Genomic DNA, 13,576 nt, shown 5'->3' on the forward strand with positions numbered 1-13,576 from the left:
TTAGATCCTCCTTTATTTAAGCATTTTAAAAATATTTTTATCCATCTGAAAAATTTACTTTAAGTTATATAACATTTAATTACATGAAAATAATGATGAGATCCTCTTCCTTTAAATAACAGATACGGGGCACCTGGGTGGCTCAGTGGGTTAAGCCTCTGCCTTCAGCTCAGGCCATGATCCCAGGGTCCTGAGATCCAGACCCACATCAGGCTCTCTGCTCAGCAGGGAGCCTGCTTCCCCCTCTCTCTCTGCCTGCCTATCTGCCTACTTGTGATCTCTCTGTCAAGTAAATAAATAAAAAATCTTTTATAAATAAGTAAGTAAATAATAAATAACAATACCTGCTTTAGCTTACAATTGCCACTTTTGAGGTTCCTTTGTGTAATAATCGCACACAAATTTTATTTTCAGAGGCACAACTAGATTATGTCCATGGGTTTTTATTATCTCCATGACTATATTGCCTTTTCTAAACATTTATCTTAGGATATTAGACTTTCTCTATAACCTAATCATTAATGAAACTATTGAGAGCTCTTGTCAAATACCTGAATTCATAATCAGTAATATGCAGTGTTGAAAGAAATGTAGAGAGAAACATAATCAACTTCTGCCTGCCATTTTCAGAGGAGACAGGTCAATAAAATAAATTTGTAAAATATGAAACCCAGTTACTCTTTATAACCACATTGCACATAGAACATGTGTGCTAAAGAGTCACAGTCTTTCACAGTAGATGTTAATCAGTGAATAGTTGAGTTTAGTACCTACAGTTGCCAAATATTATGTTATAATAAGAAAAGTGAAGGTACACAACTCTCCTGTTAATAAATAGGTAAATCAGGAGCCTAGTGGTTGAGAGTGTGGTCTGGAGTCAGACTGCCTAGGCTTGAAACCTGGCCTCACCACCTTGGGCAGACTCCCCAGCTTCTCTGTGCCTCAGTTTCTTTATCTCTAAAACAGAAGTAATGAGGGCCCCTGGGTGGCTCAGTTGGTTAAGCGTGATCCCAGAGTCCCAGGATCCAGCCCTCCATCAGGCTCCCCACTCAGCAGGGAGTCCACTTCTCCCTCTGACCCTCCCACATCTTGAGGTTTCACTCTCTCTCAAATAAATTTTTAAAAATCTTAAAAAAATATAAAACAGAAGTAGTGATAGTTTACACCACATTGGTTATTTTGAAATAAATATAAAACGCTTGAAACAGTCCCTGGCACATTGTAACCAGTAGATAGATATCTGTGATGATGAGAGAATGATAAGTGAAGGCTGTTTTGTATGTCCAAGTGGTATGTCCTGTTTCTTTCCCTGTCTTTTCCCACTTATTCTTTCATGGTCCTTCTGTGTAAAAAACTGAAACAAAATTTAGTGTTTAGCTCTTACAAATATACTTTAAGATTCTTTATTAATCTGACATAATTTTGTTAATTCCTGGAGGAAAATGATGGCAAGGATCTTATCTTCTTCTAAGTTCTATAATGGCACCATTATATTTACCATCCCATAAATAATGGGATAAGCGTTAACTTAAAAAGTAAGTATGCTGTACAGTTGTCACCAGTATAAGGTTGAATATTACCATATGGTCATAGGCAACAACAGCTAGCCAATTTCTTAATTAATTTCTCTATGTACTTCTGTTGAGGTTATTTATTTTATATGAAATAATGAAGTTGCATTTAAAATACTAGAGTTCACAAGTAAATGAACACCTTTTAAAAATCACGTTCATTTTGTTTCATGTTAGTGATCCAGGCTTAGCCATTTTTGGAACAGGTACCAACATTTTAGACATAATACATTACTGAAATGATTTCAGAATTCACACCTACCCAGTTTTTTAATAGTACAATCCCATGAACTTTACCACTTCTTGTTTTTATTTCTTACTTATTTCAATGAAAATACAAGTCCTTTCAGTTATATGAATATATAATTAACCTAAAGGTATGGGAAATTAACATTATAGCAATTGTCTATACAAGTGCTAAAATTAGTGCTTTTCTGAAATATTGTTGGTTATTATTAAGTCCATTATATTTTAGGCTTTGAGTTCATTAAAATTCATATTTTTAATTTTTGAAAGCAATATTTTAAAATGCAAGGAACTTGTATAAGTAAAACATAGGCAATTTTTTTCCAAAGAAAAAAATGGAATCTCACTCTTCTTATTAGGACAAGGACTTCCCACACCTTACCTCTTAATTATTGATATAGAAGTATTGGATATACTTATTGAAACTTTATCATTGAAAATAAAGGCAGGAAATACAGGATTTCACAAAAGAGATGGAGAAAAAAGTTTACATTAACAATATTTTATCACTCTTCCATCTCTAGTTAGTTGTAGTTGAAGTAGCTCTATAGAAACCTACCTTTTATTGTGTAATATATATCCAGTATAATATGCTAATAACTAATATTTGAATTTCCCATTATAACTTTTATTTTGCCACAAAACAAATAGTAAGTACTGTCGAAGGAGTAAGGTGTGTTCTTTCTTCAGAATATTGAATTGCTACATATTTTAAGTTTCATAGGCAATTTACTTATCAAGTAGTTATTTAAGTTGAGTACAGGTTTCTTTTTTTTTTTTTTTAGATTTTTTTTAATCTAACATTTATTTGTCAGAGAGAGAGAGGGAGAGAGCGTGAGCAAAGGCAGACAGAATGGCAGGCAGAGGCAGAGGGAGAAGCAGGCTCCCTGCCGAGCAAGGAGCCCAATGTGGGACTCGATCCCAGGGCGCTGGGATCATGACCTGAGCCGAAGGCAGCTGCTTAACCAACTGAGCCACCCAGGCGTCCCTGAGTACAGGTTTCTTAAGGCAAACTTTAAAAACCAGAACGTTCAGATAGGAATTTTTTACTAGTTTAAACTTGGCATTATTGAATATGGATTCATGGAACACGTGGCAATTTTGATAGGATAATTTTTTAAATGATTTTATAATATATTGAAAACATTCCAATTGTATTTTTTTCTGATGCTCTCTTTTTCTAGGGTATGTATATTAAATCAACATATGATGGCCTCCATGTAATTACTGGAACTACAGAAAATGTAAGTATTATAACATTTCAGATTATAGTGTTGTTTCCTTTTTATTGTTAAACAATTTATATGTCTCACATAATTGAGGTTGACTTCTGAAGACATGAACAGATTAGGAGAAAAAAACTAAAAGAACACATTGAGTTAGTAACTGCTGGTTTGGGGAGAATTTCAGTCATTTTATTTAGTTTAGAGTACCTATTTACTTGGACAAAATCAGATGTTTTCTGTTCACAGCCAGAGATTTGTCTTTGTTAAGTATTTTCTGGCTTATGACAAGTTGCTGTGACGTCTAAAAGAATCCACACTTTCATCTGTCAAATAGTTTAGCTATATTAAGAAACTTACATAAGAAAGAAACATCAGATAATTCAGGCTTTCTGAATATGCATTGTCATTGAGCTTAATTCAATGAAGAGAGAGCATGGTATAGCTCACTGGTTTTCACCGTGAGTTCCCTCCTTGGATCAGCAGCATCAGCCTCCCTTGGAGACTTGTTAGAGATACAAATTCTTGGGCCCCACCCCAGAACTACTGAATCAGAAATTCTGGAGACCAGCCTGTTTCTTAAGAGATTTTATTTTTTGTTTTTAAAGATTTTATTTATTTATTTGAGAGAGAAATCATGTGCTTAAGAGAGAGCACGAAAGGCATGGGGAGGGCAGAGGGAGAAGCAGGCTCCCACTGAGTAGGGAGCCTAATGCTGGACTTGATCTCAGGACACTGGGATCACTATCTGAGCCAAAGGCAGACACCCAACCACCTGAGCCACCCAGGGGCCCCAAGAGATTTTAAAAGGTGATTCTAAAATATGCTCAAATTTGAGAACCAAGACAAGCAGCGGGTCAAGAGTCCCTAGGCCTAGTCCTACAATTGGTTCTGCACCTTAATGGCAGTATAATTTTTGGCAAGTCACTTACCCTGTCATTGCTTTCATTTCCTCAACTATAAATTGGAAATATTATCTGTATGACATACCTCACTAAGTTGACGTGAAAATAAGCTAATAAATGCGAAAGCATATGCAATAAAGAGCTACAGAAATGTGAAGTGATTTGTGTTGAGCCTGAACATGATCACTAAAATAGATTTGAATAGTATAATAAATCATTATTCCTTCATTTGGTTGTCCCAGACTTCCATCTTACTCTTAAGCAAGTGCTGAGTTTGAATTTTATTTTCTTTTAGAAATTCTGACAAATTACATGTTTATAGTATGTCCCTTCAAAGAAGACTAGGGCGGAGTTAATCTCAAGTTGTTATAGATCTCAATATTTTACTAACATTTTCTTTTTTTTTAAATCAACATTCTTTTCATCTAGTTCACTTACTACTTTAATCATTTATTGCCTTTTTGCCCACTCACTTCTCTTGGTTTCTTGAGAATAGTGAAACATATAATATACACTACAGTTGGATTACTGTACTAGCTTCACATTTGGTATAAAATAGGAGGTCAGAAATATCAGTTATATGCATATTGTCAACCAGTTAAAATTTTTAAATGCAGTAAGGTACTGTGAACGATACTCCTCTATCATTGATTGGTCATTTTTGTTTATTTGTACATTTCTCCGATCATTCATTTATTCATTTGTTCTTGTAACAAACTTTTGTTTCATGTCTGCTATGTTCCAGGCATGGGGCTAGGTATTGAAAGCATTTTTATTTTTTTAAAGATTTGTTTATTTTTTTATTTGACATAGAGAGAGAGAGAGAGAGAGAGTGAGAGAGGGAACACCAGCAGGGGGAGTGGGAGTGGGAGAGGGAGAAGCAGGCTTCCTGCTGAGCAGGGAGGTGGATGTCCCAGGGATCATGACTTGAGCCAAAGGCTTAATGACTTGAGCCAAAGGCTTAATGACTGAGCCACCCAGGTACTCCAAAGAATTTTTAAACTAAACTAGCTTGCTTTTCCTAAGGAATGCAACTAGGGGATTATGTGTATAAACAGGTACTGAAATTTGTGTAGTCAGACAAAGGAAAGAATCATAAATGCTGCAAATGAAACCAAAGAAGTAATCACAGAAATGATTTTGAACTATATCTTAAAGAGTTGATAGGAATGCATCTCTGTATTGTCTGGGGTCTATAAAAAAGTTGAGTACTATGTACTGCTCATATTAATTACTCAGTAATATTTGATAAATGGTTAGTGACCTAACAAAGATTAATCCTATGAGTAGTTCAGATATGAACCTTATATTAATGGCTTATCATTTAATTCTTTTTTCTTGAAAACATTTTACTATTATTGGTACCCTCAATCATATATCATGAGTAGATCTGTGTTGAGTCTTAGTAAAGCTGCTGACTAAAGTGGTTAAGCTATTTTGCTTTGCTCTGTCCTAGTTTTGTTGTGTTCTTTTAGGTAAAATGAGAAGTTTGGACAACATGATATCTAGGGTCCCATCTGACACTCAAAGTCTATGATTTATATGACTTATTCCATTTTTTACTTATCTGTGAAAGAGGTTGTTTCAGTTTCTTTCAATTTTATATACCAACTATCATTTTCTCACACCATGGTTAGAACTATTGGCTTGATATTTTTCTTCTATACTCTCCTTTAAAAAGATCAGTTGTGAGCCAGATAGCACAGGGACCGAGTATAGTTACAGCCCTATTACAGTAATGATTTACACACTTTTCACAATTGTTGCATGGTACTTGTCTAATTTGATGATATGCCTACCTCCTAAAGGTCCTGTGAAAAAAATACATTTTTTTCTTGTTATGGTACCATTCTGAGGGTTGAGTTCATATCCTAGATGAACTACCCTCTTAAGAATATATTTGTGTTATTACTTGAGTAACTGGAATTCTCTGAGCTATTATCCTATCTTGAATTCTGACCTATGACATCATCCTTTTGTGAATTTCAAATTTTGTTGAATTGAGGTTAATATTGTTTCAAGACTTCTTTGTTTTGAAATAATTAGAAATTGGGAATGAATAAAAAATAAACCGGAAATCACTTTTAAAATAAATCCGACTTTCTATTATTAGTTATCTATAGAGTGCAAATAATATATTAAACATTAGTAGTCATTTTGTTTAATTTTTTAAAGATTAATTAATTTCTTGATCTAATTTAAAGAGGTAAACTTATTGTAGTATTTTCAGGGAAAGGAAATGAGTGATAAAATTTATGTTCTTTATCATTTCCATTATTTAAATTTAGTCACCTGCAGATCGGTGCAAGAAAATCCATGCTGGAGATGAAGTGATTCAAGTTAATCATCAGACTGTGGTATGTATAATTACTTTATGAGTCAGTGGGAGGAAGTAATATAAAGATTTGCTAAAGCTTTAAAAGGATATCAACGAGATGAAATGCCTGTTTTTGTACAAAAAGATTGAGTAGCCTTTTTTTCAGATAGCTGAATGAATATTCTTAATTATTTGACAAGATGAGACATAGTTTTTAAAAAACCGTAGTGTTAATACAATTATTGGAAATACTGGTGTTGACTGAGGTTATATATACACATTTCTATATAGACAGGTACAAGATAATGTTATATGCCCCATGAACTGAGATAATAATTTTGGGCTAAAAATTAAAGTGATGATGCACACAAATTCAGCCTTTTCTGGATAAAACTTTTAAGTTTTACTTTACAAACTACAGAATTACCTAGTAGATATGTTTTGTAAGGGCATACATTCATTCATCTACTTTAACATTGATTTGTTCACCGAAGTGTCTGGTAGATTGGTTTATTTGAAATGTTAATTTTTTTAAACAAATTTAAAAATTAATAGCCAAATTGGCTCTTCAGTTCCCAAAAGAGGACTACAGTTTTTGTTTAAAACTGTTGCATGTAACTAAATAAGTTCATAAAATTTTCTTGCTCTGTGAACCTCACAAATCCCTTGCTAAGCTAAGATCTTGAAACAGTGGCGTTTTTCTGTCTATGGTAGACTTTCAAGGGCTATTTTTCTTATTGTTAGTTTTAGAAAATGAATATCATATGATTTTCACTTTGGGCCATTTTCTGTCTTAGTTGATTTACTTTCTTCTTCTGTATCTGCCAAAATAAAGTATACTCTCTAAAACAAATGAAGTTAAAATAATCTGATTATCAATATAATAAACTTCATTTGAAAAAATGTGGGTTTTTTCTGGTAAATATTCTACTTACAGCTCACCATCCTTTGGAATGAATAATTATTTCTTATTGTGCCTTTTAACTAAATTTGTTTTTGCCTGTTCTAGTCATAGAAGAAACTATTAAAAGGAAAGTCTATATTTGAGGGTAAGGAGACTGGTATGAAAAACTCCAGTCTTTCTCACTGATTCTGATGTGAAGGCAGAAGTCATTTCACTTTTGGCTTTGAGTAAACTGAGAACTTTATGCTATTAGGGAGGGGATCCTGAACACTGATAATTAAAGTTACACCGTTTCTTCAATGAGTTCATTAACTTAAGTGAATAAAAATTAATGAATTTAAAAATTAAATGTATAGGTGTTTAATAATAATTAATACAGAATTCTGGTCATCAGCAAAGCCTTTCCACACTATGACAGTTCTCATAATGAGAAAGTTGTCATTACTAGAAACCATACAAAGTGGTTGTCCTAACTAAAGTCTCTTGTTCCCTAGGATGAGGATTTGGGCAGTGGCTTAAAGCAGCTGCTTCAGTAGATGGGCAGCTTCTCCCTCTTGCACTGTTCGTGCTACATCATTTTTGCAATGTGACCTGAACAAATATGACATCTGTTCAATAGCTGGACCAGTTTCCAGTTGGTCAATTCTAAGTGGGTGGAATTAGTCTCTAATGAAAAATAAAATTGCTTAAAGGATACTGTTTGTGGGACAAAGATTCTGATGTTGATCAAATGAATATGAAAGTTTTTAAAGGACTACAGGGGAACTAATAAAATCTGTATAGATTGGTAACACTTAAATACTGTGAGAATGTGTAAATACATCTTTGCATCACAGTAATATTCTAAAATATTGAAAGCAACACAGAATGATAGTTGGGGAAACTTGCTTCCAAGTTTTGCTCTGAAATTGACTTTTGGCTTTAATTGAATCATAGTAACCATTTAAGTATCAGTTTACCTTTTTATAATAATAATAACCATAGCCAGTGTTTACTGAGTTCTTACAGTGTGCTGAGCATCGTATTACATACTTTACATATTTTATCTCATTTACTACTTAAAATAATTATACAAAAAGTGCATCTGGAAATTGAGACTCAAAATGATTAACCCACCTACAACTCAAAGCTCTCTGACTCTAAGGCCTTCGGTTTTAGTATATTCTCTCCCCAAACTCAAATTACAAAATTATCAAGCAAAAGGGGTAAGAAGTCTAATGATCATGTAAGTGAAACTCAGGTTCAGTGAGAGATTAAGGGGGGCTGGCAAAGGTAAGAGAAGAGGAAGGGGAGTGAGAATTTACATAACTAGGGCAGTGAATCAGTTGGAATAAAATTAGAAATGGGTTAGAAATTGAACTTTATTGCTACTTCCTCACTCCTTTCCTTCAGGTCTATATGTAAAACACCTATTACAATGCCAGGCACACATTAAGAGCTCAACAAAAATTAACCTTCCAACCCACCTTCCCCCCTTTTACCTGCAACAACTCTTGGGCCAGTTGGAGTCTGGTGTCTCGACAGACTGCTACTAGAACCTAAATGTTCATTTTGGATGATAATAGAGACATCCTCTGACAGGAGAATGTGTTCAATTCCTTAAAAGTAACTTTCCTTAATAATATGATCAATTACCAGATTATCTTCTTTGTGTTCAAATGAGAGGCCTATTTGTATAAGAATGGCTCATTTTATTAAATGCAGCCTAGTCTGCTCTCTCTTTCTTGCTGTTGCCTCCTTCGTGGTCTGTACAGTGCTTTCAACTTCTTACTAGACAATATACAGAGGTGATGAAATGGAAATTATCTCGGTTTTGTTACTATAAAAGGTTTGGTAGGTAGATAAATGAGTTGAAACAAGTATAAATTATTTGTAGTCTACAGTTACCCCTTCTGTCCCTTCATTAATTACCAGAGACATTAAGGGTTAGTTATGATATAATAACTACATTAAGGGGTAGACTAATACATTTGAAACACTTATTTAATATTATTTTTTAATCCAGTAATTAATTGACCAGAATAGTGGGATAATTGCCAATATTGTTCTATACCAATTTAGATTCAATAATGAAGAGTATTGTTCAGTCTTATATTTTGAATGTTATTAGCCCAGTTAGTATTTTTTTGTAATGCTAAAATTTATTACTGCTAAAGGTAGTAATATTCAATATAAAATCTGACAACTTTTCTTATTTTAAAATACATAGAAAAGCATCTTGAAATTTTTCCCTAAGGTCTGAGAAAGTTGAACAACTCACAGATGAATTCAAATACTATTTTTAAAAAATTGTTAGTATGGTATATCTTCAAGATGTCCAATTAGATGTATGTATTTTCTAGTTTGCTCTCTCTTTAAAACGTATATTTTCTTATTTGAAGTGAAACTGGAAGTCTTATGTCCTTTTTCATATTGCTATATTCTTTATTATAAATGGCTTTTAAGCTTTTCAAATCAACCTACTTCTGTGGCTGAGAAACTGGCTGCCAGGTAGGAAGAAGAAAAAATCATGAACATCCAAGCAAAGCAGACTGAACCCTATTGCATGTCTTCCCCGCCAGTGAAGATCCAACTCCTCAAAGCTGCCGGAATCTCCCAAGATTTTTTCCACTTCATCTGCCACTACATCCCTCTCTCTGGGAGATACCTCGGCATAGTTTGAACCAGCAACTCTGCCCTCACGATGCACTTTTAACACGTTTTTTTAGCTGATGAGATTATTTATAGTTATTAAATCTATCGGGGCATATTCCTAATGAATCTGTTAAATTTTATGTTAATACTGTTTTTGGTGTGTAAGTGTTTTAAAGATTCTATCCATACTAAAAACAGATATTTTCTTCTTAGGAATATCAGTTCAAAGGAGTGGGGTATGTGGTGGTTGAATCCAGCATTTGGAAAATTTCCTTTCATTTTATGTAAATATTAAAACATATTCACTATTATTTTGAAAGGTCTTCTGGAACCTGGTGACTACATTCTGGCACAAAATGGTTTAATACATGTGGCTACAGAGGCTACTGGAGTGGAAAATAACTAGGTTGGGATAGTCAAAAAGATAGATTAGAGCAATAGTTGGGATGTTGGACATTGATTAGTGAGAAATGGAGGATGAGTACTGTAAGCTAGTGTTCTTTATTATACACCAAATGGTAAACATTGCTCAAAAAGACTTACAGGTTGTGGCAGTGGGGGCTGGGGAAAGGGAACATATTAAAGGACTATTGAGTCATCTGGAAAGGTCATTCTAGCTTCATTTATATAATTCTCAAAAGTATCTCCCTTATTCTCTCTTACTCTTACGTCTCCTTTTTGACTTTGTCTTTACCCTCTTGCTCCTTTAACCCCAGAACAGGAGATTATCGTTTACAAGGGAAACCAGCATCATCAGAATGGATACAGAATGTGGTGACACTTTAAAGTCCAGCTCTCCCCTCCCCTCCCACTCACCCTACCGCCCAGTCCCTGAACTTCAGCAGGAAGTTGGATGGCTTATTGAATGGAATCAATACCATGATATTGACTAACACCAGATGTTCTTTCTTTCTCTCTCTGTTTTTAAATTTACTAAATTGTTGTCTTTATTTTTTAAGGTTTTTTTTCTTAATTCCATTTTCTTCTTCTTTCCCTTACCATCCTCATCACTTCTCACTTGACTGTTTCTCCTCCATTCTTCACCTTGCTCACTCTTTTTTATTTTTGTCTATTTTTTCTGTACTTCCTTCTCAGATAAGGAAGTATTTATCTTATAATTCCTTATGCCCAAAATATTAAAAACTGACACCTCAAATGGCAGTATTTCTGGTGTACCTCACGTCTTATTCCTGTAAACCCAAGGTGTTGCTAGAGTACAGAGGTTGAATACATTAGCATGGCATTTAACCTATTGCTTAACGAATGACTATGAAAATACCATAATATAACTCTAATAGGGTTCTGAAAAATTGGTATTCTGAAACAAAGTTAATTGTGCTCTTTTGGAAGGGAAGAAAATCATGAAGAGTCATTTATCAAAAATTAAAGGAAACAATGCATGATAGTTTTCAGTTATTCATAGTAGTATTTTATTTCAGGTTCTGCCTTACATAGTAGGTAGTTTATGAGATTATCATGTTTTTTCTTTTATTTTGCATTAAACATTGTAGATTTGATGAGAATGTGTGGAAACTGGTTTCGAAGTGCCACATATTGATATAAACTATATATTATACTTTGCCTTGAAAAATCAACTCATTACTTTATTATCAATACAGTATTTTGTGAGTTTTCTGTTACCAACTGAAATTTATTATATTAAGTCTTTATATAAAGGAGATAAATTTTATGATGCCTTAATGATGGTAACTTGCTATTAACCAATTTATTTTTTTCTGCAGATTTCTACATCCTGACTTATTTCTTTCTTAAGCCTATACTTCTTACTAGCTTCACCAGGAAAAATGTAATTGCCTTTCAAAATGGTTACTCCCAATTTATTTTTATTAGTAGTATGTATACATCCTTTGGTATCAACAGACAGTTAATATAATCCAGTTATTTTACATGGAATTTTAAGGTTTTTTTTTTTAATATATAAGTGGTTATTTTGTATGTTTCAAATGTACCTATTGGCTGATGTTCTTACCTGCTTTGGCTTATTAAGAGTGCAACTCAACTTGCAAATCAGTATCCATAGCTGCGGCCCTTTTCCTTCCCGTATAGAAAAGGCAAAAATCAGCCAGTCACAATTGCCTAATTTACTTTCTGTCTGTAATAGGGGTGGGCAATTAGTAGATAATATTTAACTGTCTGAAAAAGATAAAAATTATTGCATGAAAGGGAAACACATTAGAGTACCATAACACAGGAAATTCAAGAGATAATGATAATAATCTCAAATTCTTTTTAGGTTATTTAGCCCTAGGATTCAAATATAGGCTTCATCCACAAAATTAATATTCTGATCAGCCTGGTGGCTGAAATTTTAGGTAATGTAACCACTAATTACTTTTACATTTCTCTCATCATACTACCCTAATACTGGGTAATAGAGAATTTTTTTGAACTAGAACAAATGGCTGAGAGAGTTCAATATGGGCCCACTTGGAGCTGACACTGAGTTACCTTTTTTGTCTGAGTTGTTGGATTTCTGGTAAGATGATTTCTAAAGATAACTGTTACAGTGAAAATATTTTGAGCCCTTATGGAAGTTCTTAAATTTTTTATTGATAAAGATTTCCAATGATGTTTATTTAGCTATATATATGCATATATATACATGCTTTGGTTTCGTTTTCATACAAATAGACATCTATTGCAGTATTTGATTATATTTTCAAGTAAACATGTCTTTGTTAGATGTCTGACAATAACTGATATCATAAACATTATTCACAGCAAAAGCACATTTTTAAGCATGTCACTTTTTGAATAGCAGGGTTTGGGTTACTTTTAACTATTTTTTTCATTTGGATTCCCAAATTAAATTTAAGCATGGCTTTTCATAAGTATAGAAATTTTTTTTATTCTTTCTCAGAATTCTTATAAGTAGGAGCTATAGATTTTTAGATAACAGTGCTTTGTTTCATCCTTTAGTTTTGTTGACTAAGACTCTATTTTAAGATGTGTATTTGCAGTATCTTTGCAAGAACAGAAATGAAATATAGGAAGGAATGGCTGAAATGTAATAATTTCCTAATATATAAACACAAAATTATTTAAAAATTTAACTCATGTAAATATCTTTAAAACTTTTAGCTAAAAACCTGTATTATTATGGTTCTTTTAAAATATGTTCTTAATTTTTGGGAGATGAGGTTCGGTAGTATGATCAAAGATTCTCCCCAAAAGCCTTTCGCTGTAATGTGATTGTCTTCTTCCTCCACCTTTCCCTGGCTAAGGCTTTCAAATTCATTCAATTATATGTTTTGGAATGAAATAAAAATAGCATTGGCTTTGATTCAGTTTGCTATAGCATATACAAAGGTAAACCATTAAGCCTCCAAAATAAACCTTTGGCCTTCAGAGACCACAGCATTACCAAATACCATATGGAAATGGAAGAAGGGAAAGAGAGCTGTATGCTCAAAATGCTAAATTGTACCCACAGTTCTTGAATCAGCCAGCCACAGAAGCAGAAACACCAGTGATAGAAAGGCTGCGGGTAGGGTATGTGATAGATAACAGGAGATGATGCAAGTAACAGGCTAAGTAAATGTGTCAATTTGGTGAAAAATATGTGGGTGAGTCGTAAAACATAAAGAAAAAAAATGATGACTGTTTTCTTCTTCCCACAAGCTTCCCCATGAGCCAATCAAAAAATTCAGATGTAGCTTTACAGAACTTGTTGGTTATGGAGGAAAAAACTCCAGGAAGGTGGTGTGCAATAGGTAAAGGTACTAGTTTATTGTAGTCCCAAGTTGACTTTCTGC

The 13,576-nt window shown here is 33.6% G+C and overlaps 1 protein-coding gene across 5 annotated transcripts in view; it reads left to right on the top strand.

The window, feature by feature from the left end:
* The window catches only part of CNKSR2 (connector enhancer of kinase suppressor of Ras 2), a 279,802-nt gene that overhangs the window by 137,447 nt on the left and 128,779 nt on the right, over nucleotides 1–13,576 (top strand). For all 5 annotated transcript variants that reach the window (XM_032840743.1, XM_032840740.1, XM_032840741.1 and 2 more), the window contains exons 7-8: nucleotides 3,002–3,061; nucleotides 6,234–6,302. In XM_032840743.1, coding sequence (XP_032696634.1) covers nucleotides 3,002–3,061; nucleotides 6,234–6,302 — 129 coding nt within the window. The remainder of the gene's footprint in view (nucleotides 1–3,001; nucleotides 3,062–6,233; nucleotides 6,303–13,576) is intronic.

The sequence above is a fragment of the Lontra canadensis genome, unplaced genomic scaffold (assembly GCF_010015895.1).
Source record: "Lontra canadensis isolate GAN:19392208 unplaced genomic scaffold, GSC_riverotter_1.0 scaffold116, whole genome shotgun sequence".
In the NCBI taxonomy this organism is placed as follows: Eukaryota; Metazoa; Chordata; class Mammalia; order Carnivora; family Mustelidae; genus Lontra; species Lontra canadensis.